The following is a 22,282-nucleotide window of genomic DNA, read 5'->3' on the forward strand; positions in this document are numbered from 1 at the left end:
GATGGAGTTCACTGAGAGGAGAGGTTCAGGCCCGAGGGTTCAGGTCATACTGCACGTGCATTTCCATATTGTCGAGGGCGATAAACGCTGGTATGAGATGCCGAGAAAGACGCCCGGCTATATAATGTTAGCGGGAGAGCCTGCTTTGCAGAGGAAGTAGAGAATGTAATAATCGGTCTGCAGCGAAAGTAACCCGCCAAGGTTGAAGGGGACACATGAGTCTCAGAGCGTCTTGTACTCCTGGACTTATATCAGGGAGTCGTATCACTTATTTGGCACACAAAGACAAGATTGAGAATCGAGTGTATTCGCCAAGGCACTAGAATAGCAAATGGAAGCGATACAAACCGCTGAAACCAGTAAGGACAGAAAGGCCGAACGATTGTATACGACGTGTCCGATTGAGCTGATAGTGGCATGGGGAGGAGTTGTGGAAACATCAGGGACGGGCTGCGAGAACATGGCAAGTAGGGATTCAAGCGCAATATGAGATAGCTGAATGCGGCCACAGACCATAGACCTATAGCTAGTGATGAAAAGTGTCCCAACTGCAACTTGGAACATAATGAACAAGGAGCTGCAAACATGACAATTAATTTTTTACAATACCTGGTTGTCTGACATTGAACCAAGGGCGTCTTTTCCTCAGCAGCAGCAAACTATAGTACAGTCACAAGCGCTTTTCGGTGTTTGCCGAAGACAGTTCAACACTACTGTAGTCGGTTCACGAGTCCTGCGGGTAGTACACATCATAGAAATTCATAGATGGGCCACTCACCCGTTCTTATCGATCCTTTCCCTCCCTATCCTCATTCTTACTTTGACCATTATGACTCCATGCTCAGCGCCTCGACAATGCCACTAGTCTTCCACACCACTACCCCCTCTTAATTCATCGTCGATCCGTGTGCTCGTTAATTGTGTCACTGTAGCTTGGAGAGTTAATCCAGGTAGGTCACTTAACATCTAATCTCGCTATTCGTTTGGTGGTTTCCACGTTCTATTTCCGTGCCAAACACCTCAAAGTCCATCGCGGGAATATTCTTGTCCGTCAAACTTGAACCTAAGGAGATACTGGCAGGCAGCCATCCGAGTCCCACCATTCGACATATCTACACCGTTTGGAAGCACCATCAACCCTCCGGATATATCATTTACTCATATTTTTCGTCCTGTCGCAACACGCGCTCTTACGGCTCGAGCTTGACAATTGGAGTCACAATCAGGTCTTCTTGGCTCGGAAGTGAAGAATTTAGAGTGACGCACGATCGACATCGCCGGCATGGTCCACCCACAGCTCAAGTAGGGCGAGTCACCATATTGAATGACATCCCACCAACAGTATTCCTTGACTGACTAGGCGATTTTCCGGACATCGAGGAAGATGGCGACGAATCATACTATTTCGTGGGGAGAAGAGCAGCGGGTGAATGAGTCTGATATCTGGAAGAAGGTTGAGAGGAGTTTGCCTAAGAGTACTCGAGTGTTGGAGGACGTGCACTTTCACAGGTTCGTGACTTCGACACTTACAATCCGCGAAACCGCTGTCTAGAATAGCAAGACTTTGAAACTTAAAGTGATACGCTCGTCCTTGCTTCAGGCCCCACAGCAAATACTTATTCTCACCACCATGCTAAGGTCGCATTCTCCATATGCTGATGGATCACTCTGATTCATATATTCATGAACTGAATTTCATATCTCGTTCATGCGAAATTGCAGTGCAGCAAGCGTCTCATGGAAGTCAATTCTGCGACAGGTATCGCTTATGAATTTGCTGACTTCCAGTTAGGCATGACAAGTAATGTCATAGCCGCTGCAGAACCAGATTAAGGAAGGGTGACAGGAAACCACCTCGGTTATATCATGATCCTGTCAATATATTTCAACGCCACAAGAGAAGTACCATCAAGTCTCTGGGATTATCATGGCATCGCCCCACGCTACAGAACTATCGGACGATGGGACTCGGGAATCGGAGAGATGACTTGCAGCGTCTACTCGAGTCGACATTGATGGACACGTAGATGCCTGCGGATGTAAGGAAGGAGGTGAATTATCCACTCGTGACTGTAGATTCAACGTAAGGATCACCAAACAGGTTTGGAGGGTAATATGGAGTGACGCCTTCAACTCTGATATATGATTGATCTTCCGAGATGATGCGTTGACCAGGATGGAGGACAGGCTGTGTGACGCAGAATGAGTGGTAGGACAAGGGATCAAGTCGAGGACAAAAAGCGGGCAATATGGATGGCTAGTGGGTAGAATCATTGAAGAGTGTGACGGAAAAGCGGAATATACGATGATGAAGGAATCCGATGCAATATTGTCATGGCGGTCGAGAAGTCATGATGCTCTGAATAAACCTGACAGAGTACGAGATATAGGTATGGGTAGCTTTTGGTGGGTTTATTTTAGCACTATTCGTAGATAGTGATAGCCAAATGCACGTACCTATCAGGCAAAGGCAGATACAGAACATGTGCTCCCACGCCCGGGTACGCCATGGAGTTCATGACCAGCTCCGTTCAGGCTGTGGTTAGAGTGGGATAGGAAGTCTACCTCGACGACGACAATGGTGTGACACTCACTTCTGAGTCAAGGAGAGCTAGTTCTAGCTCCAATTGTCGAGATCAAACATGTGGAGCGCATACAACAAGACCAGGAATCATGCGCACACGGCACAGATCGACGATGAGCTGAGAGGGAGGGTCAGGAGGTGCTGAGGTACTTAGTACTTGGTGGACTGACGGTAAATATTGTTGAGGTGCTTGGCATGGAGACCACCGGATCAAAAAGTATTCGTCCTTGCAAACGCGGAGGCTAGCGCTCATCCCCCTGCCACCTCCATCCCAGATCGACACTTCCTCTCTCGCTTCATCCCAACACGTACGCGACATCGTCATTCTTTTAGGGTCTTACCCCGACGTCGTGAAGACTGCACTAAAGACGCACGAGCCCAGTGGCGTGGTGACCTTCGCTTTCCGCCTAGCTCATGCGATTTCAAGCACCTGGGAGACACTCATCGTCAAAGGGGAAGAAGATACGGAGAAGGCTCGCGCAAGGCTGTGGCTCTACTTTTGCGCAAGGGATGTGTTGGGTGCTGCCATGCGGCTTCTGAGCATTAGACTGGAGCGGATGTAGCGGGTGTTTCTTTGTGTCCGCAGTTAAATCGATTGATACAGAATACTTGATCGTCATGATACATAAAGGTTGGGCATACTCACTTCGATAGAAATTCTTGCTCGTACTTATGTAACGCCCTGCGCAAGGCTGACGTTCAAGGTGTTCAAATAGCCCGTTAACGGTCGAAGGTCGGTGACACTTGTGTCTATAATTGAAGTGGTCTATCCAGCGATCCTGAGGCCTGAGGAACAAACTGACTTACTAAGGCCATGAATGCAGCGGAGTTTAAACTCAGCCGTATTCATGAAACAACCAGTTAACAGAAACACCGGGCCAACCGTCAAAAATACAATAGGACAGCGCTGAGATACCACGAATTTCTGGGTATCTAACGTCCTGTAACGTCCTATGTAGGAACGAATGTCGGAAGTTGAAAGTTCCGGCGTGGTCTGACTTCTTGCTTGCTTCTTGCCGACTAAACTCATGTTTTTGGGACGTTCTGCAAAGTTCAAACGGCTAGAACTTAGACAGTGTGGACAGGCAATAATTAGGTATGTACATCAAACATTCGAGAATTTGGATCACTGATCTGTCAAGTGGCAATGTTTGGCCCCATCATCCGTGGTTTCAGACTGAAAATATCATTTTCACGATGTAGCTGTTAGACCAGAACCCGCATGTGGGTGATCGAGTCCGTTCCAGACTTCCTTTCATCGATGCTGGACTACCTTTCTTGATTATAGTGCGTTAAATTAATGATGACGGTCGTCTGCGGTCATACGTTGCGGTCGCTAGGATCATCAACATAGCTCATTGTCCCACGACGTGCAATCATATTGGCACTGCTGGAACGTGTCGTTGTCGTCGTGATCATACTCACGGTACGAAAGCTGTCTGATCATGCTCTGGTACAAAAAGGTCGGTCTCGCTGACATGGTTTTCTGACCCCCCCACTGAGTTTCTTGGTCAAAGGGAGAAGAATGGTTCCCCCTCACGCTCGCTTTAAATTCTTACCTCACAATCGTTTGTTACACCGTTCCAGCCATTTGTTCAACCGTGCTGAGCCTCAGCACCCTTCGATAATTTTTGGACATGAGGATGATCTCAGTTCGTTAGATCGGACACAGAATACTAGCGTGGATGGGCGTAAGTCCCAAATTTCTCCTTGAAATTTCTTGAGTATATGTTTTCCATTAGTCAACCAAGGTTCCAAGCCGCCTGAAGAGCCCGAGATCGACCGCATGGACTGCACTTCGTCTGGCAGTGACCATCTCTCCGATGAGCAGGCTACTTCAACAATATCATCTTTTGAAGCTGGGGATCTTTCGAGTGGATCACCGCGACATGTTAAGGAGTGTCACGTTGCTCGACAGCATGTGATGATTTCGACAAGCATCATTTATGAGACGACATATTATATGAGCGTCGACCAGGCTGTCAGCACTCCACCGTCTACCTCTACATCTCCTACCCTTACATCTCCTATTCCTACATCTCCTACCCCTACGTCTTCTCATTCTACTTCGTCATCTCCCAGCAGTAGTTTTCAATGTGATGGAAATTGTTCCCTGTCCACGACCACCCTTCAGATGTCTGCTCAGCAGACCACCCCTATATCAGACTCGTACACTACATACACAACATTCTCAACTTCCAGTGATGCCGCAGTTGCCCCGACTTCTGATATACCCGCAACAACAGCAACGATGCTATCTCAGCCTGTCCTGGCATCTGCCGGAGCTTCATCGAGCAGCACTGTTATGGTTTCGAGCCCTTTGGCTCAACCAACGTCAGTTCCTGACACCAATTCAGACCCTCAATCACCTCCACACACGGCTGCCATCGTAGGAGGGGCTATCGGAGCGGTCGCGCTTCTAGCTCTTCTAATTTTTATTGTGATATGGCATCGCAGGAAAAGACGACTCTCTGTGACACCTTTCATCCTCCCCTCAACAACAGCGCAGATCGGAGCAGGTGTCTGTCTCAATTCCCAGAGCACAGGCGATGGTGTCCGCCCAAACAGCAGAGGACCATCGTTGGTTCAATATTCCGACGCAGGCCTCATAGAGCATTCTGGCAACAGATACCTGTCCTTTATCACAGATTCCGTATCATCTCACTTGCCCGACGACCCCTTTGCATCCGTCATTGTCCTGGGTCAACAGTCCAACGGGCTAGGAAAACTGTACCCACCTCCATCTCCATCCCACGCCCGCAACTCTGATCACTATCGCCATTCCAGTGTAGAAAACTGGGTCAAGCAAGTTGTTCTGGAGGATTGTTCGCGAGAACCAAGTGAAGAGTTACCGGCGTATCGTTCAACGAAATCTTTGGGGAGCGGGGAAGCAGATCATGATGATCATTATGTCCCTCCCGGCTCTTCCCCTCCTGTCGTCAGGACCATGCACGATATGGTGTACTTTTGACACTTAACGCGTTACCCCCTCCACATCACGAACATTTGTACATATGGCATGTATTGTTGATGAGGCCGCCGATGCAAAGCGATCATATTACGTCCGCTGCCTATCGTTGGATCACCGCTAGTCCTTCCTCTCGCATCATCGGCGCCTCCATCGGCGCTTTTAGGAGTACGCATGGACCCAGCCGTCAATAAATTCGGGTCGGATACATTTGGTGGCATGATAGTGCCCCAAACGCAGGAAACATGACCTTGAATAAGTGACTACGATCTGCACCGTCACGGTGTCCAGCCGTTCGGTAAGCAACCCGGGCATATGTAGCGCTGAACGTTAAACATACGAACGTTCAAACCATATCAGACATATGTTTATATTTGTCTTCTATGAAATTCCTCGAGGGGTATCAGAAGCGTGATCTTCATTCTCTCATTTATGTTCTTACTCTCCACAGCAGCCAGCCTTTCCTAACCTCTTTCTGCCAGTCAGTTCTCGATTTCTGATTTCGAAACTTTTCGCAATTGTTTTCCTGCTGCAACAGCGGTGCTCCGGGTGGTGCAAAGAACGTCGTAAAATAATGTGACTACATTATCTGCCGTATCTCACCCTATCGACTAAAATACGATCAGAAAATACTTAATCGGACCATCGTATCAAACCATAAGCGGTTTCTACTGGGAATCAACACTAGTACTGGGTGACGTCTTCGCCATACGGGCACATGATGATCTCTAAATTGTACCGTTGTAGGACAACTTGAACGCGTACAACACGTGCGATTCATTCGAGAACGTTGTAATATTGGTATAATTATGACTTTTGAAACCTTAAAGGCCATCTGATCATCTGTCAACGTTGCAGTGTTTAGTCCCATCATTCAAGATTTCTTTGTGAAACACATCATGATGACTGTTGTAATAGAACCACGGCCAGATGATTAACCAGTAAGCACCGAACTTCCGCCGATTGTAGGTATACTGAACTACAATGCTTGATTTAATGGTGCGTTAAGGCACAGGCACTTGCTACTTACTTCAGCAGCAGTCAACCTCGGTCACGGAGTTACTATTAATTATCATATCTCATGGACGATCCACGATCACTTTGGCACTGCTCAAACGTTTGGTCGTCACTCAGGGTGTGAAATCAGGTTGATCTCACTCATGTAGTACAAATAGGGTCGATTTCGCCGACATGGTTCTCCAAACCCCGAAATTTCTTGGTCAAAGGGAGAAATGACTCCCCCTCCCCCTCACACTCGTTTTAATGTTTTGTTTCGCAATCATCTAACATATCGTTCACGTTCGTTAAACCACGACGAGACTGAGCACTCTTCGTTGGAAACTGTACCTGAGGATGGTCCCGACTTGTTGGACCGAACACGAAATACCAATGTGGATGTGCGTATGTATCAACTTTCTTCTCGTTTTCTAATGGCCAACTAAGATGGTCTATAGCTGTTAGACGAGCCCGGGGTCAACTGCGTAGACTGCACTTCGTCCGACAGTGATCATTTCTCAGATGAGCAGGCTAGTCCAATCACAGCCGCATCATATGGTAAGCGCAGAGTGTCGGAACCTAGCGAAGTTGAGAACTTTGCGGTTGGAGCACCGCGACTTTTGGCGGAAGCTCATATTTCTCAACGTCAAGTGGATATCTCAGACACCCAGCCTCTCTTTACGTCTTATTGTTCTTCCTATTATCCAGTTCCCGGATATCCTTGTGTTGGTTTTCCGCTACTCTCCACATTTTCGTCCACATATCCTACATCGATTCCTACTACCGTTGCTGCTTCTACATCACCTGCCCACAATACCCCTCAGCCGTCACATTTATGTGGCACCTCCGTAGATGATACCTCTAGCTGCACAGCAGCCTCCCCCAGACCTTCTTCCGGTAGTTACAGCCTATCCCAGTCAACAAGCTCATACGCTGACCGCACAACATTATCACCGGAGAGTGGGGGCTCTCCTAGTGGTAATTCGGCTGTTGATGTTGCTTACACTACAGTCGCCTCGACTTACCAAATACTCGCAACCACCGCCACATTGCTTCGGCCTCTCTCATCCGCAGTTACATCGACCATCATTGTTATGGTCTCGAGCCCATTGCCTCAACCATCATCAGTGCCTGACACCACTTCAAGGCCTCGATTACCTGCGACCATAGGCACCATCATAGGAGGAACTGTGGGAGCGATCGTACTTCTAGCCCTCCTGATTTTCATCGTGCTGCGCCGTCGCAGGACACGACAACTTTCTGTAACACCTTTCAACCTCCTTTCAACCACAGGGCCAACGCAGCTTGAGTCACGGGCGGGGTTCAAGTTCCAGAGAGCCACCGGTGCTGTCCGTCCAAGCAGCAGAAGCTCATCATTCATTCAATATTCCGACGCTTGCCTCGCAGAGTATTCTGGGAATAGATCACCATCATGTGCTACAGATCACATATCATCTCACTTGGTTGATGATGCGATCTCCGCATCCAGCCTTGCCAGGCGCTATCGGTCCCGTGAGCTAGAGAAGCTGTATCCATATCCGTCTCACGTCCCCGCCTCAGATCAATATCCCAATCACAGAGTAGAAAGCTGGGTCGAGCAAATGATTACGGATGGTTGTTCGCAAGACTCGAGTGAAGAACTGCCGGCTTATCCTCGTTCGGTAGAATACTTGAGGAGTAGAGAAGCAGACCATGATGATAATCGTTATGTCCTTACCAGCTCTTGAACTTTCATTCAATAGGCAATACGTTGATAACCAGGACCATGAATGACGCAGAGTACTATGTATTGTTGTGATTTGACTAGTGGTACGTACCTGCCCTGAAACCATTGTCTATGTTAACGCATAATTGCTACTGCCTTGGGACTGCGTCGTTTGGACAATGAAGTCCTTGTATGAGAAGGCTGCACTTACTTGATTTGACTCGGAGCGCAGGGAGGTCGGAGAGCCAAGTCACCGACACCTTAATTTTGAAGGTTAGTGCGTCCACAAAATGGCAGGTCTCGACTCTCCTGAAAGGGGGATATTATTGAAAGAGACTTGCCATTTTCCCGCCGTCTTTAAGCAGTGGAGCTCCGAGTGGAGTTCTCCAGCACGTTATGATCAATAGTAATAAAAAATTGCGGGCCTGTTTTGAGTGCGAGAAGTACTAGTGAAAACGTGACTCCCCAATGGCAAAGATATCGGGAATTGCGTCACCTCCAGACTACAGGCAGTGTGTTTATACGTGAGACGTCCAACTACGCACGCCCGTCTGGAGAGTAAAGGATGGTCCTAGTTAACTAGTTTGCGACAGACAAACAAGCTAGCAACTACCTCGACGAGTGGCGGGCTGGAGGATCATTGTTGCCAGGCATTCAAATATTCACAACGGGCACGATGATAATGAGCGCTTTATGTTTGTGATCGTAGACATATGTAGCGTCTGAGTTCCGTTCTAAAAAAAAACACCGCTCAAACCAGCTGCCGCCCTATATTGACCTTAGAGTTTGTCGTGAAAGTCTAGACTTACATAGAATATTTAGCCTTCCCAGAATAGCCATATTCCAGCTGGCTTTCACCACATGTGTAGATCAGCCTAGTACTTGATCATATAAATCAACAGTTGAGATCGGAGTTGGTCTTGACTTGTATTATGTAAGTATGTACAAAGGGGGTTGTCGTTATCATAGCCAAATTCTGTGAAAACCTGTGAAAGCCCAACGATTCAGTGGCACTTCGTAGGATGAACGTAGGAGCTCAGATCGAACGACTGTCTTCCTTCTAAAGGTCCGACTAGGGGAGGTTAAGTACTAGGCACTTTTATATAGTACAAGAGGATATTTTCTTCAACTTGAAGGACTCGGTCACGTACGGTGAGTTCAAAATTTTCGGAAAGTGGCTGGTCTTTCAATGATATATATGTGTGTGTTCATAGTAGCTCGCAATATTGTGCCGATGGTGATGGTCGCTGATTTGCCAGTGAGCTGCACTCATTCGTTATACGGTGACTCAAAGGCATTGCATTGGTAATATTCCATCAAGCTACATGAATGCTAGCCCCATCGTTCACGATTTCTAACTGAAACACTTCCTACAACGTTCTTGGCCAGATGAGTATTGACTAGTAAGTCTCCCCTTCACTCACGGAGCCGAACCAGACTTTCCGATACCGCCGAATTAAAGAACTTCCTCACATTAGTAGCGCTCGTCGTCACTACACATTAAACACCATCGGAGCAGTCTCATGACCGACCCACGATCACTTTGGCACTGCCGAAAGTGCTGAAACGTTTGGTCGTCTCTCAGGGTACGATAATCGTTTGAGCTCAACGATGTAGCACGAAAAGGTGATCTTCGTGTGTTACATCGACCACATAATCCCAGCATGGATGGGCATCGCCTCTCAACGCAATCTTAATAAGTACCTTTTCACGGTCACATTAATCAGTACTGACGTGGTTCCGGATCCATTGCTTTAACCATTCTCAATCGTTGACAAAGAACCGAACTGTGCACCCCCAACCATGGCCGCCATCATCGGAGGGACTGTCATAAAAGTTACGCTTCTAGATCTCTTTGATTGTGGTGCGGTCGCGTCGCAGAAAAAAATAGTTGTAACCCTTTTCGACCTTCTATTAACTGCAGAGCCACCGCGGATTAAACCACGAGTACTAGTGTGGCTCGAGCTCCGGAGCACCGACAACCTCACTGTTCCGACTCGGAGTCGTCCGAGCGGCAGAGGCCCGTCAACTTGAATATTCCGATCCATGTCTCGTGGAGGATTCTAGGGATAGATCCCCATCCGCCCGTCCCGTGTCGATCCTATATCATTTGAGTTGTCCGACAATACTGATGGGCGCCAACGGTTCTACGAGCTAGAAAAGCTGTATTCATCTCACGCCCACGCCTCAGATCGTTATCGCCATGATAGTGGAGACGACCAGGTTGAACACACGGTTGCAAATGATTTTTAAATTCCCGAGAGCTAAGTGAAGAACTGCTGGCTTACCCTCGTCCGATGGAATCTTTGAAAAGCAAAGATGTATATCATGATGATCACGATGTCCTTCCTAGCTCTCATCCTTCCCTCTCATAGACACTACCACAGACAATGCATTGGTAATCAGAATCGTGAACGATGTAGTAGTATTATCCTTGAGGTCGGACTACTTAGTGGCACCCCTCCCCCCTGGAGTAAATCACTGATTTGTATGTCTACTTATACGCCTATCCGACCCTTCCCCCCGTAAAAATTAACTACCAGGAATTCACTGACAATGTACATGTATGTGCTGTACAGATATTTAATCGTGTTTGCATTGCCTTGGCCAGGCTGCGTCTGGTAAATGATGCGGCCGCCGCATCTCTGCAAGATGATCACATGCCACCTATCAGAGACCTGTGTTCAAAGTCTCCGCCGAAACGTTGAGCGCCGCACAGCCTTCCTCACCACGAAGCTAGTTGTCATCCTCTGAAGTATCACTGGTTTCACGTGGAGGGTACCGACCTTACCGCACAGGAAGGCTGATATCAGACATCATATTGGTCCGCTCAGTCCAGTTCAAGTTGATTTTTCTTCGCGAGAACGAGGTTGAGGCGGGTATAATAATATTGCTCGTTCACAAGCATACAAGACGATAGAAACGATATGGCTACAAGGATAGATGCGCAATCCAATCTGACACAGCAAGTGATAAAGCTACAAGTCAACGATACCGTGCAAGCAAGGTTATAAAAACAGGGAGAAAAAGAGAGACAGAAACTCCAGAGCCAATAAAAGAAATAGCTATACAAATAGTGATAGATCGTGTGAGCGGAGACGGGGATGAAGATGTGCGCTGAGCTGAGACGATCAGTATGAGTTATAGTCGAAACCCATGATGGAGGGTCCGTGGGTATCAATAACGCCGAACTGCGGGAACAAGCCCTCAATACCAGTTGAGTAGCCGGAGAATTGCGGCTCTATGATCTGCTGCTCACCGGACCCCTGCAAGGAGTCCAACCCCTTGGCAGTAACATTGTATTGCTGCGACATGTCTGGCCAGTGATCGAATGGGGCGGCTGCATGCTGCGGCTGGGGTGCGACAACGGGTAGAGACATGTCGGAGCGTGCAGGGGAGCAAGTGTACGGGGATGAAGACTGGGAGTTGTTGTACTCAGTCGGCATCCAAGCTGAGGGGTCATTCGGGTCGAAGTTCATGGCATTGATATCTATTGACAGATCGTGAAGTGGGTCCAAGGGAGCAATGCCAAAGTCCTGAGAAGGATGAGGAGGGAAGGTGGAGATCATCTCATTGAAGCTCTAAATCGTTGTGTCAACATCGACCTAGAAGAAAATACAAACGGTAATACGCACGAATGCAGAATCTGGCTGCGTGGGTTGGCTAGAAAAGTTCGAGTTGAAGAACGATGGCTCGAACAAGCTCGTATCTACCTCTGGAAGAGGAGACTCATCGCGCTGCCAAGAGGCAGGTGGAGCGATGCCCCAGTGACGGGGGATAGTTGGCTGAGCACTTGAAGCTCTGCGCTGACCCAAGATGTAGCGAGCAGAGTGAGATATTTTTCCGACAGGAGACCCAGGGCGCGAGCCTGCGAAGAACGGTAGCGTTGGGATGGTGATGCCTGCAGCACCGAACCGCGAATCCGGAAGGGGCACAGACGAGGGTCGCCTTAGGAGATAGGCAGGCGCGGGGGTATGTACCTTGTTTTCGTCGAGCTTGCGGATAGCAGCAGCGAGCTGGTCGCCCTTCATTCCGTCAAGAAGAAGTTGAGCAACCTCTTCACAACGGCGTTCATCTTCAGCTGTAGGAGTGACCTTCTCTTTTTTCTTCTCCTTATTCTTGTTGTGGACTGGGCGGAAACGGTACTCAGGGTACCGTGCCTTGTGCTCAGCTTTGGCGTGCTTAGCCTTGATCTCCCAAACACGCTTTTCCTCAAGAGGAAGCGCTCTCCAGCAATTGCCTAGGTAAAACATAAGAATCACGTGATACTATCTGGATAATCGGGACCTACCAATGATCTTGGATAGTGAACCATGGTTAGTCTCGATGGACCCTGGAACGTGCTTCTGACGGACGAAGTCGGCACGGAACAACATAAACGCGTTCGGGGGACGTGGGATGTAACCTAGCGACCGGCGCTTACCAGCAGGTACACGTCTCCTGGTCGTCGTTGGGGGTAGCTCTGAAGGAGGGAAGAGCTGTGTGGTGGGCGACGAAGGTTCTGGCGTCGATGATGACAAGGACTCGTCGGTCTCGGTAAACGTGACTGGTGTGACATTAGGCGCAAATGTAACTGATCGTGGCGAAGGTGTCGTGTTGATTCCGTAGATGCCTGCTTTGATAGGGTGGAGAGCCGCTATTTCATCGTCATTATGAGCACGAAACCAAATGAAAAGTGATCAAGAAACATACTAATGGCCAAGGATGAGCGTCGACGGTGTGAAAGACGGACGGCTGGCATGTCTATGGTGATATGGATACAGTAGCACGGTAGTAGTTGGGAAGCACCCTAAAGCAGGATACAAAAGAGAATCGGAGGGGGGGGAACAAAAAGCGCTATTGTGTTGGGCGTTCCTTATAGCTTTTCAGGCAGGGACTCCACCCGAAGATTGGTTTTTCACAAGCGAGGTCCAGAGTGTGGGTGCGAAGATTTAATTTTATACACAGGACCTATAACACCGCCTCTTGTTATTTTAAATTATTGGCGGATGATAATCACGAAATAGTGATTTTATGCGCTGAGAGAGCTGCTGTCAGCGCCCTTGTGAATAATAAGATGTGTTTCTTCGAGTGTTCAAGGTCCTCATCGTAGAAGCAAACTCTTGATTTATCTATTCCCTTGTATCAAAAACGGTTGGTAGCTTGTCACTTCCTTTTCGGGTTTCTGTAGTTCGTTTGCTTCCGTCCCCAACCCTCGAATGGTGCCTTTCAGAAAAATCATAAATTCAGTCAGAGATGGACCGTGGCGACCTCGCTGCTTGCAATATTTAGGAAGAGGGAATACGTGACTCGAAACGTGTCTGCCCCACTGCTCAGCCCATCACGTAATTGCTGAAACTTTGCCAAGGCATATGATGCGGCTCTTGCTCGCTTCAGAACTTTGGCGCATCCGTCGCCGTTCTGGCGTGCCTCGAGGCCGCACCCTTGCCGAAGTTTCTCATCGGCCACATGAACTAACACAACCGCGCAACTCCCTCCCACGGACAATTGCCCAAGTTTCGTTCCGTCATGAATCTTTGTTCTGCATTCGGACGAGAAGGAGAATTCTCTCCCTGTCAGCGACTCGGCAAGTTTACTTTTATTTCATACGGAGTGCGCAAAGTTTAGCCTCCATGTCTCTGAAAAAACAATCAATACATCTAGAAAGGTAGGCTACGATAATACACTAGAAATGCACGTATGCATCATGATTGAATACCACATAAAGATAAGAGATAATTTATCAATAAACAATGTGGAACAAACAGGATCATCTGAAACGGGGCGATCCCGAACTGAACATGATGCCGAAGAATCAGGGAATCCGAAAAAATCGAGGGGATGAAACATGATGACATTGAGGAATTAGACCCAGTGCGCCAGATACCACAGGAACCAAACGAGGGTAGCAAAGCCAAGGCATGGTGGCGAAATGTACCGCGAGCTGGCACTATCGATTAACGGTGCAGCCTGCCCAATGGTGTAGTTCAAGCAATTTAAAAGAGTCATGTCAACCCCAGAAGGTAACGGCGAGTCCGTGGTATTCGGATTGAACGTAGCGGAGTTATTGTAGTCATCCAAAGTTAGCACGATGCTGGAAGAGCGGTAGTACTGGATGGCTTGTTCCGGCTGAGGACCTCCTGGAGCGGATGAATTATACGGTGATGGAGATTTTGAACTCGAGGATGACAAATTCGACGAGCAATTGGTGTTGATAGAATTGATCAAAGAGCCAATGGTACTGTTGTCAGATAGTATATGGAAGGTAGAACCCGTCGTATTCGAAATGAAGTTGGCCTGTGCCATCGATCCACCGAGCCTACTGGTATTGAAAGAATTGCCGTACTGTAGAAGGGGGATGTCAGTTAACTTCTGGTGTGAGCAGGCAAAAATGTTACTTCAGAATCATCGAGGTATTGATTTGAAGATCCTCCCCAAACAACCAGCCAGAACCAAAACGGAAATCCTCGACCTGCGACACCATAGCCAGAGTATCCAGGATATCCACTGCCATACGTTCTGGATGACATCTGAGTTACTTTCATTCACGATAAAATTATCTGTTGACAAACCTTGTACCGTATATCTGTGCTCTTGTAGCCCCTCCAGCAGTGCGCCCAGCAAAAAACTGTCCAGCGGGAATCGTTTGGGGTTTCCCACCTCCATATCCGTACGCCGTTGCTGTGCTCTTGCCGCTGGCGGAGCTACCCGTGATGGGTACCTTTGAGGTCTTACCTGAAAAGTCTAATCAGATTTGATATCACTACAATGTCTGTTAGACTTTACCCCCACTCCCTGAGCTGCCACCCTCAGCATCACCACCTTTCCCACTGCTGCTACTGCTGCCGCCTTTCCCGCCGCCTTTTCCGCCGCCGCCGCCGCCTTTCCGGCGACCAACGTCTTGGTATCGAGGACTCGTGATAAGTGGGATGCGCATTTGTATGGAAGGAAGAAGATGGAGTGCGGGGAAAGATAAAGAATAAGGGGGCCTTTTATGTAGCCCGACTGGCCTACAGCGCTTTGGGTATGGCAACTACTCTTCTAGAGCGATGTGGCCGTATTGGCATGGGGCTATGGTTGGGTCAACCAACCAAACAAAATTGTTCTGCACCGCCTTTAGGACTCATGACCCCTAGAATATTAATAATTCTGAACTGTTACATACCAATAGATGTCACGCGTCAGCTGTCACGCTCGCGTCTTGTTCTTTCGAATCTACCTTCGCGATGGCAGCAGCATTTGAAAGACAGAGCCTCATAAAACTATGCTCAGGAGAAACATACGAGAAAGCACAGGCGATTCTACGACTTGCGAAAGCCAAAACTGTGCCTGGCTCTGGGTATCTCGTCGCTCATCCAAATGCACTTCCAGGCATCTGCGCGTACCTCGCGTCAGAAGAGTGCGCCGTTTTCCGACCATCATCGTTTAGCATTTAATGATCGTTCATAGACTGAATAATAACGAAGTGTCACAAAAAGCCGCTGTCGCAAGCGCTTGCATCAGTCAAAATGATTTTACGAAGGCTCTGAATGTTGTGCGGAAAGCACTTGGCCCTATGGGGAGACAGCATACGAGGGGTCTTAATTACAGGTCACTCATTGGCACGTATCGTGTAATGCCAGCCGAAGAGGCCTTGGAATGGATGCGTGAAGCAGAAAGCAGTATCCCCAAAGTTGACATGCTTCGTACGCGTCATCAAGCTAGTACGGTGACTTGTGCTATATTTCACTGGATATGTCAGATCATGGAGGTCTGCATAATATACCCTTTTAAAATTTCCTTGCTCACGTCGTTTTTGTAGGTTCAGGGGGTGCAAGAAAAATCACTTTGTCAAAACCATGGCGTTCCTCTTCCTGCGTTCAAATCTGTCATAAAGGCCCTCGATAAGGATTGTGATGCAGTTGCCGGCCGCATCAAATCTCAGCTACAAGAAATGAACTCTTCAGGGACGCCTTCGAAACCCCGGACTCGCCCTTCTACCTCGCCACAGAAGTCTCCATCCAAGTCCGCCATGAAAGCCAAATCACAGGATATCACGCCAGCAAAGCCCCTCACACTAAAACGTGCTGTGGTCGCCTTTTCCCACAGCACCATTGATGATCTCGATGATACTCTATTGCCTGAGACCCCGACTAAAAGACGTCGAGTTGGGTCACCTTCCAAACCTGGCGCAAGCGTTTCGCCCAGAAAACGCACAATGGCGCCACAAAGGACAACACCTTCCATAACTGCATTTGAGCAAGCTATCAGAGGAGATTCTGCCTCATGCCACGAACAGCAAAAGTCGGCGTTCTCCATTGCTACATCTAGTGGCTCGCATTCCCCATTTCCTGGTCCTTCCACGCCGCGGCACACGCGAAGCTACCCTTCTAGACCAGCTGAAGAGTTAGCCGCAATGGAAGTCGACGAACAACGATCGGAGCATGCTGAGCCTCCTGTGCGCAAACGTTTCCGACCAGTGTTCCTGGACCAGCAGCAGTGGTGCAGTCGAGACCCAAAACTTGCTAAGATCTGGGATGCCGCCGTAGAGCATAGGACGCAGATGATGGGGTTGTATGCGCATCCGTTTGAGCAGTATCGTCCTGTTGTTACCTCCTGAGTCGTGTGAGCCAAGGTTGGGACTCATCGCCGATATCATCACCGTTCTAAATTAAAATTGCTGTATTCTACGAGCCATTTTCATGCAACTGACTCGGGCATCCGTGGACATTATGGCACTGATTGATCTGTGCACGTTCGAATGTATCAGGTGATGCCGATATGCTCCCTCGGTGTTCTTATCAAAGCCGACATGTTGACTATGATACGGCACGTAGGAGCAAAGCGAGAATTGGCACAGGACTGCCGTCATGCAAGCAATGTGTCTACCTGATCGCCTGCTAAATGTGCCACTTAAGGAATAGATCTCCCCCAATGAAAGCTTGATACCACTGCGAATAAGACAGGTTATTGTCGATATGATCACAGCGTCATGCAGCTCATTCATTATGTCATTATTTGTTTCGATGTGTCCTTAAGTGGGTTTGCACCTGTGGGTGATACTGGTACGGAACATGTCTAAATAATAGTTTTGAGCTTTGAGTCTCTAGCAGACGAAGGAACAAAGGCGTGAGAGCGAGTGTAATCCTCGAAGTCGGTTGATCAGTGGAGGCGGTTGCTGCCGTGAGGTTTATTCTACAGAGCCTGCATGTTGGGTGCGGCGTTGAAAAACTCCGTACTTCTGATACGCAGTAAAGGAAATGATTCGAGGTCAACTGGCGGAGAGGAAACCTAGCGGGAGCGAGAAGAATCTGGCTAGGATCGTCAAGCAACTAGTCTCTGTAATATGTTCAGCTAGTCGCGGCAGTAGAGCTAGTATTTGCATGTGTTAATGGGATTTTTTCCTCCCATAACATTGGATGATACCGATAGTAGAGGCTGTCAGAGACACTAGCTTGAGAGAAGTGCGGTCTTGCTGGCGAGGTGGTGGTGGTTGTACAAAAACCTTCTCCCGCTGATGCAGCATTTGCATTACGCTACAAAGCAACTATTGAACGAAAGGATATTGAATTTTGGAAAACTGTAATATGCATGTTTACCTCGTATTTCGTGGACGTTCATGACCTCTGAGCATGGGGTGCATGGCCCTGGGAAGAGGAGAGAAACCAGGATGCGGCGAAGTTCTTGTTACGGGAGCTTTCCTCGCAACAACACGAGGTGGTGCGAGCGAGTGCATATCGGACTGAAATGGTTAGGTGAAGGCTTGCGCCGGCTGACCACTTGCCTAGGGGACACTACTGGGACTCTTTGACTGTCAGGGCCACACATGTCGCATTGTTCATGACCCTGCAATGCTTTGACGCTATTAGTAATGTTGTGTGGCAGTCAAGTCAAACCCACCAGCTTTGGATGAACGTGCCTGTATTTCAAAAGGGCATACTAGAGTACTACCTAGTATGATAAAATATCACGCCTTGATCATCATGACAGTACTAGTACTGGTGGTAGCAGGTACGGGTGTGGTTCAGTCAGCAGCCACACTTGGTACACATGTGGCAATTAATTGCCTTTTACGAAGGCGCGACTGTGGCTATTTTTACACTTAAGCATAAATGCAAAATCCGACTGACTTGCCAATTGTGACTTCTGGCATCTCTTGGCTCGTCCAAGTCCAACCGCCATGGAGGTCATTGACATCCCTTCTTCCCCTGAACTACTTCCTACTGTATCCAGAGTAACTCGTAATCAAAGTCAGCAGCCTGGGCCGCACAAGAGAAGGCCGCCGCCAGCACCGAGCCGGTGGCCAGAAGAAATCATCGAAATAACGGACTCTGACAGTGAGCCTGAGCATAAACTGGTGTCCCCGGAAAAAAGGCGCCCAGTAGCAGCACATGCAGCAGTGCCAGGTCCTTCGAACTTGCCAGTTATCGGAGCGCCTCTTGATGACTTGCTTGTGGGTGCAGCCCTGCCAGCTGCCGGATCATCATCTCAGAAACCTCTTCGCAAAACATCCACTCCGCTATTTTATTCGGACGATGAGGATCCAGGCCTACAACAGATGCCGATGTTGAAGCAGCAGCTACATATCACTCCAGAACCGGTGCTTCCACTCGTGCCACTCCCTCAACCCCCTCAACCTTCTGAACCACCAGCGGAGGTCCAGGATCCAACTGACGCATGTGTTGCTCGCATCCTTGAAATTGTTCCAGATGTAGAACCTGCACATGCTCTCGAACTGGCGGAGCATTTTATCCATAGTCCAGCCAATGCCGGACAGAACGTCCTAGAGCTTGTTCTCCATTCTCTCCTGGAGAACCCAAGTTATCCTAAAGTCGATAGGAAGGGGAAACGGAAAAGGACCGAAGATGATGAGGAAGGTGTTACTCGTGGACAACCTGCTCCTAAAATTGATTATGGCACGACGGACAGAGAGTTTAAGGGGGGCGTGCATTATTTCGAACTGGCTTTGGTATGTAATTTTCCTCTTTGTATGATCGATTGCTCTGATGCCTTAATAGGAACAACTCATGGTCGACTTTCCATACGCACCGAAGCCGTATCTCCGAACGCAGCTACTAAAACGTCGGTTTTATGCTCCAGTTCACTTGTTTTTGGCTGAGAAGCGGGACACCCCACCTTACGTTCCGAAATCCGTTCCCTCAAGAGTTAGCGGGAAAGGGAGAGAGAAGCACGATCCCGAATTCGAGGCAGAGCGACAATGGCTTTTGCAGCGACAGGATGCATCTGTGTTGGCTGATGCACAGCCGCTTCCTGATCGAACGAACGATGACGATGCATGTGAAGAATGTGAAGACGGTATCGAATGTGGTTGCTGTTTCTCCTTGTACCCATTTGTTTGTTGCTTTCCTCGTTCACCTCAAACATCATCTAATTTCGTGAGTAGGACAAGATGGTGCAGTGTCCGGAAGCGCATCTGTTCTGCAAAAGTTGCATGTCTTCCTACGCATCCAACCTTTTGGGCGAGCACAATCCCAATATCGTTTGCATGGATCAGTCCGGATGCAAACTCCTCTTTCCACAGTCCGAGCTGGAACGTTTCCTTACACCGAAGCTACTTGAACTGTATCATCGCGTGAGGCAGCGCAAGGACATTGAGGACGCCGGCCTTGAGAACCTGGAGGAATGTCCTTTCTGCGATTATAAGTGCGTGATCGAGAACGAGATGGAGAAACTCTTTCGGTGTGAGAACGTGGACTGCGGTGCGGTGAGCTGTCGAGAGTGTAAAAAGCTTGTACGTACCCAAGCTTGTCTGGAGGGTCCTTTTCTTATCGTTTCATTAGGACCATTTACCGAAGAGCTGCAAGGGTAACCTCGAGTTTGTACCCATTAACTGCTGCGCTCACAATCCTCTCCAGAAGTAGAATCGGACAAACACCTTGACGCGCAGCACATCGTTGAGGAAGCGATGAGTATGTTCACTCGATAATCACCAACGGTTTATTTTAACAATATTTTCCAGCTCGTGCACTGATGCGAAACTGTCCGAAGTGCCAGAAAGGTTCGTCCTCATGAACTATTCCAATCAGCAGCTCTAATCACAGATGTATACAGCATTTATAAAAGAACACGGTGTAAAGCTTTTTTTTTCTTTTGTGAGGAGACCACATGCTCACCGAGCACCTCAGTGTAACAAGATGACTTGTCCAAATTGTCGAACTGTCTCATGCTATATATGCCGGAAGGTCATTAATGGATACGAACATTTTGGAAATGTAAGTGACGCCACTGCAACGTCCTCGTCCATGAATTTCAACGATCTCAATTCATTAGCCATCTGCTCACAACGAACGAGTTGATACGAACAAATGCCTGCTGTGGGATCCGGTCGAACAGCGGCATGCGACTGAGGTATCAGGTTCGGCTGATTATCATGGATCAATTTGTTAACGGCGCCTTATCTATCCAGGTTCAAGAAGCAGCTAAGAAGGCGATGGAAGATCTCAAACGCGATCGCCCGGATGTTGATGAGAGCAACATCAAGATAGATTTACCAATTGCCGGTCCGGCTCAGCCAGTGCCCAATATGCATCCACCTGTGCCCATGAACGCCGCGTGGGGCTTGCCGGCCTTACCGAATGCACATGGTCTAGCACCAGATGCACATGGTCTAGTAGCGAATGCGTATGGAATACCAGCTTATGGCTTACCCCATGCAGGCTACGCAGGAAATATGAATATGTTACATGTCCACGCCCAGCATGCTCAGCAACGGATATTAGAGGCCCAGGCCCACCAACGAATGGTACTCGCTCAACGTGCCCAGGCTCAAGCACAGCTGCATGAGCGAATGGTGCAGGCACAACTCGCCCAGGTTGAGTTAAGGCGTCAGGCAGAAATCAGGGAGGTGGAACGCGTTCAGGCCAGGCGCCACGCGGCACTGACGGAGCAAATTCGTTTGATTGCTGGAGCCGAGAGGGGCAGACATGCTATGCACATGCCCCCCCAACTCCCACCGGTACCACAACCCGTCGCTGCGCCCAGAAGGTCTTAGAGACGCTAAGGAAGGAGACAGTAATTTCTTGTGCGTTATGTCAATAATGTTGCTGCTACCATACGTTATACTTAGTCGTATATACCTATAAATTCCTACGTACGCTTTACCAGCGTTCTGCTACGTAGTATACTACCAGTAGCACCATGTTCGATTGGTGTTCGCGATCATTTGTATTTGTATCTGTGGTTTGTCCCATGATAGCTGAAAGTTTTCCACACTACATAAGGCTACTTGAAAGTACTGTCAAAATCAGAGTATGCCGATAGGACTCGTGTTTGTCTCTGGAAAGAGTGTGCACGTTCTGATTCTATCACCTCGAGCAACTGGACCAGAGGCTTATGCTTATTTAAGTCGATGTGAGGTAAGTTGATTACTGAAGAATGGCCTCAGATGCCGCACGTCACAAACCTTCTTCTCTCGGAAACAGACCTGTTCTATGATGAAAGGACCTCATCCGTGCCAGTGTAGATCTAGGGACCACTGCGCGCAGTAAGGATAGTCTAATACAGTCTCGAAAGCTTCTCACATTGGTGGTCTTTCTTACATCCGCTCACCGGCCCAGGTATTCGGAAGCACAACGAAATTTCCGGCCTCATTTTTCATGTGGAAAAGAGATTGCACGGGATCGAGGAATAAGTACTTCTCGCAGACATCCGCGAAGTATCCGACAGTCCGGGAGTACTGTGTCAAGATGCTTCAGGTGGTAAATGATATCATTCAAACACATGAGTCATGGCAGCCCTCACGGCATACTACAACCCTAGCCAGATGAATGACTAGTAAGCCTTGAACTTTCATTCATCATTACTTATTGTTGTTGAACTACGTTGCTTTATAATGGTATTAAAGCACTTGATTTAGAGACTTGATGTTTCCGACCATGTCAAGATCACGATTAACCAGTACCATTAGTGCTCATGTTCCCTACAGCCCACAATCACTTTGGCACTGTCGAAATGTTTGGTCGTTGTCGAGGTTACAGCTGGGGTACAAAAGTTGTTCGATATCACCCATTGATACAAAAATGGTCGGTCCCGCTGACGTGGTTCTCCCGAA

The 22,282-nt window shown here is 48.4% G+C and overlaps 9 protein-coding genes across 9 annotated transcripts; 5 read left to right on the forward strand and 4 right to left on the reverse strand.

The window, feature by feature from the left end:
• Nucleotides 1-292: 292 nt before the first annotated feature.
• Nucleotides 293-604, reverse strand: BJ212DRAFT_1326621 (uncharacterized protein; the record flags this gene model as incomplete). Its single annotated transcript, XM_041334607.1, has 1 exon — nt 293-604. A coding segment is annotated over exon 1 (268 nt), but the record flags the coding sequence as incomplete, so codon positions are not given.
• Nucleotides 605-4,109: 3,505 nt separating this feature from the next.
• Nucleotides 4,110-5,555, forward strand: BJ212DRAFT_1296327 (uncharacterized protein; the record flags this gene model as incomplete). Its single annotated transcript, XM_041332421.1, has 2 exons — nt 4,110-4,275; nt 4,327-5,555. 2 exons carry the CDS (start codon nt 4,110-4,112, stop codon nt 5,553-5,555), a joined length of 1,395 nt encoding a protein of 464 aa, XP_041197833.1.
• Nucleotides 5,556-6,784: 1,229 nt separating this feature from the next.
• Nucleotides 6,785-8,275, forward strand: BJ212DRAFT_1476639 (uncharacterized protein; the record flags this gene model as incomplete). Its single annotated transcript, XM_041339400.1, has 2 exons — nt 6,785-6,949; nt 7,007-8,275. 2 exons carry the CDS (start codon nt 6,785-6,787, stop codon nt 8,273-8,275), a joined length of 1,434 nt encoding a protein of 477 aa, XP_041197834.1.
• A 2,844-nt stretch (nt 8,276-11,119) lies between these two features.
• BJ212DRAFT_1326647 (uncharacterized protein) lies at nt 11,120-13,150 on the reverse strand. The gene is made up of 4 exons (XM_041334608.1): nt 12,946-13,150; nt 12,545-12,889; nt 11,889-12,493; nt 11,120-11,834 (listed from the first exon to the last, which is right to left on the reverse strand). The coding sequence occupies exons 1-4, from the start codon at nt 12,992-12,994 to the stop codon at nt 11,385-11,387; spliced, it is 1,449 nt and encodes a 482-aa protein (XP_041197835.1). The 5' UTR covers nt 12,995-13,150; the 3' UTR covers nt 11,120-11,384.
• An 850-nt stretch (nt 13,151-14,000) lies between these two features.
• Nucleotides 14,001-15,386, reverse strand: BJ212DRAFT_703006 (uncharacterized protein). The gene is made up of 4 exons (XM_041343863.1): nt 15,019-15,386; nt 14,805-14,967; nt 14,631-14,751; nt 14,001-14,577 (listed from the first exon to the last, which is right to left on the reverse strand). The coding sequence occupies exons 1-4, from the start codon at nt 15,167-15,169 to the stop codon at nt 14,098-14,100; spliced, it is 915 nt and encodes a 304-aa protein (XP_041197836.1). The 5' UTR covers nt 15,170-15,386; the 3' UTR covers nt 14,001-14,097.
• A 20-nt stretch (nt 15,387-15,406) lies between these two features.
• Nucleotides 15,407-17,090, forward strand: BJ212DRAFT_1326654 (uncharacterized protein). The gene is made up of 3 exons (XM_041334609.1): nt 15,407-15,631; nt 15,682-15,982; nt 16,034-17,090. The coding sequence occupies exons 1-3, from the start codon at nt 15,459-15,461 to the stop codon at nt 16,829-16,831; spliced, it is 1,272 nt and encodes a 423-aa protein (XP_041197837.1). The 5' UTR covers nt 15,407-15,458; the 3' UTR covers nt 16,832-17,090.
• A 113-nt stretch (nt 17,091-17,203) lies between these two features.
• Nucleotides 17,204-18,231, reverse strand: BJ212DRAFT_1326664 (uncharacterized protein). Its single transcript, XM_041334610.1, has 3 exons — nt 18,112-18,231; nt 17,811-18,065; nt 17,204-17,747 (listed from the first exon to the last, which is right to left on the reverse strand). Exons 2-3 carry the CDS (start codon nt 17,945-17,947, stop codon nt 17,600-17,602), a joined length of 285 nt encoding a protein of 94 aa, XP_041197838.1. The 5' UTR covers nt 17,948-18,065; nt 18,112-18,231; the 3' UTR covers nt 17,204-17,599.
• A 114-nt stretch (nt 18,232-18,345) lies between these two features.
• Nucleotides 18,346-21,511, forward strand: BJ212DRAFT_1326670 (uncharacterized protein). The gene is made up of 10 exons (XM_041334611.1): nt 18,346-19,180; nt 19,230-19,565; nt 19,616-19,963; nt 20,013-20,037; nt 20,088-20,141; nt 20,192-20,230; nt 20,284-20,303; nt 20,358-20,444; nt 20,503-20,580; nt 20,639-21,511. The coding sequence occupies exons 1-10, from the start codon at nt 18,392-18,394 to the stop codon at nt 21,221-21,223; spliced, it is 2,361 nt and encodes a 786-aa protein (XP_041197839.1). The 5' UTR covers nt 18,346-18,391; the 3' UTR covers nt 21,224-21,511.
• Nucleotides 21,406-21,740, forward strand: BJ212DRAFT_1326672 (uncharacterized protein). Its single transcript, XM_041334612.1, has 2 exons — nt 21,406-21,587; nt 21,654-21,740. Exons 1-2 carry the CDS (start codon nt 21,483-21,485, stop codon nt 21,717-21,719), a joined length of 171 nt encoding a protein of 56 aa, XP_041197840.1. The 5' UTR covers nt 21,406-21,482; the 3' UTR covers nt 21,720-21,740.
• The last annotated feature ends 542 nt before the right edge of the window (nt 21,741-22,282 follow it).

Source organism: Suillus subaureus (genome assembly GCF_016647635.1).
Source record: "Suillus subaureus strain MN1 chromosome Unknown BJ212scaffold_4, whole genome shotgun sequence".
NCBI lineage: Eukaryota > Fungi > Basidiomycota > Agaricomycetes > Boletales > Suillaceae > Suillus > Suillus subaureus.

Bases quoted from the DNA above. Each gene is read 5' to 3' on its own strand.
- BJ212DRAFT_1326647 (XM_041334608.1), bottom strand. From the start codon at position 12,994: ATGCCAGCCGTCCGTCTTTCACACCGTCGACGCTCATCCTTGGCCATT. The intron at 12,494-12,544 runs GTAGGTCCCGAT...TGTTTTACCTAG, and splicing joins TTCACTATCCAAGATCATTG to GCAATTGCTGGAGAGCGCTT. The intron at 11,835-11,888 runs GTGCGTATTACC...ACAACGATTTAG, and splicing joins CGCAGCCAGATTCTGCATTC to AGCTTCAATGAGATGATCTC.
- BJ212DRAFT_703006 (XM_041343863.1), bottom strand. From the start codon at position 15,169: ATGCGCATCCCACTTATCACGAGTCCTCGATACCAAGACGTTGGTCGC. The intron at 14,968-15,018 runs GTAAAGTCTAAC...TAGACTTTTCAG, and splicing joins TGGCAGCTCAGGGAGTGGGG to GTAAGACCTCAAAGGTACCC. The intron at 14,578-14,630 runs GTAACATTTTTG...CCCCTTCTACAG, and splicing joins AATACCTCGATGATTCTGAA to TACGGCAATTCTTTCAATAC.
- BJ212DRAFT_1326654 (XM_041334609.1), top strand. From the start codon at position 15,459: ATGGCAGCAGCATTTGAAAGACAGAGCCTCATAAAACTATGCTCAGGA. The intron at 15,632-15,681 runs GTGCGCCGTTTT...GATCGTTCATAG, and splicing joins GCGTACCTCGCGTCAGAAGA to ACTGAATAATAACGAAGTGT. The intron at 15,983-16,033 runs GTCTGCATAATA...TCGTTTTTGTAG, and splicing joins GGATATGTCAGATCATGGAG to GTTCAGGGGGTGCAAGAAAA.
- BJ212DRAFT_1326664 (XM_041334610.1), bottom strand. From the start codon at position 17,947: ATGCACTCGCTCGCACCACCTCGTGTTGTTGCGAGGAAAGCTCCCGTA. The intron at 17,748-17,810 runs GTAAACATGCAT...GTTGCTTTGTAG, and splicing joins GAACGTCCACGAAATACGAG to CGTAATGCAAATGCTGCATC.
- BJ212DRAFT_1326670 (XM_041334611.1), top strand. From the start codon at position 18,392: ATGGAGGTCATTGACATCCCTTCTTCCCCTGAACTACTTCCTACTGTA. The intron at 20,304-20,357 runs GTAAAGCTTTTT...CGAGCACCTCAG, and splicing joins CATTTATAAAAGAACACGGT to TGTAACAAGATGACTTGTCC. The intron at 20,581-20,638 runs GTATCAGGTTCG...TTATCTATCCAG, and splicing joins AACAGCGGCATGCGACTGAG to GTTCAAGAAGCAGCTAAGAA.
- BJ212DRAFT_1326672 (XM_041334612.1), top strand. From the start codon at position 21,483: ATGCCGATAGGACTCGTGTTTGTCTCTGGAAAGAGTGTGCACGTTCTG. The intron at 21,588-21,653 runs GTAAGTTGATTA...TCTCGGAAACAG, and splicing joins CTTATTTAAGTCGATGTGAG to ACCTGTTCTATGATGAAAGG.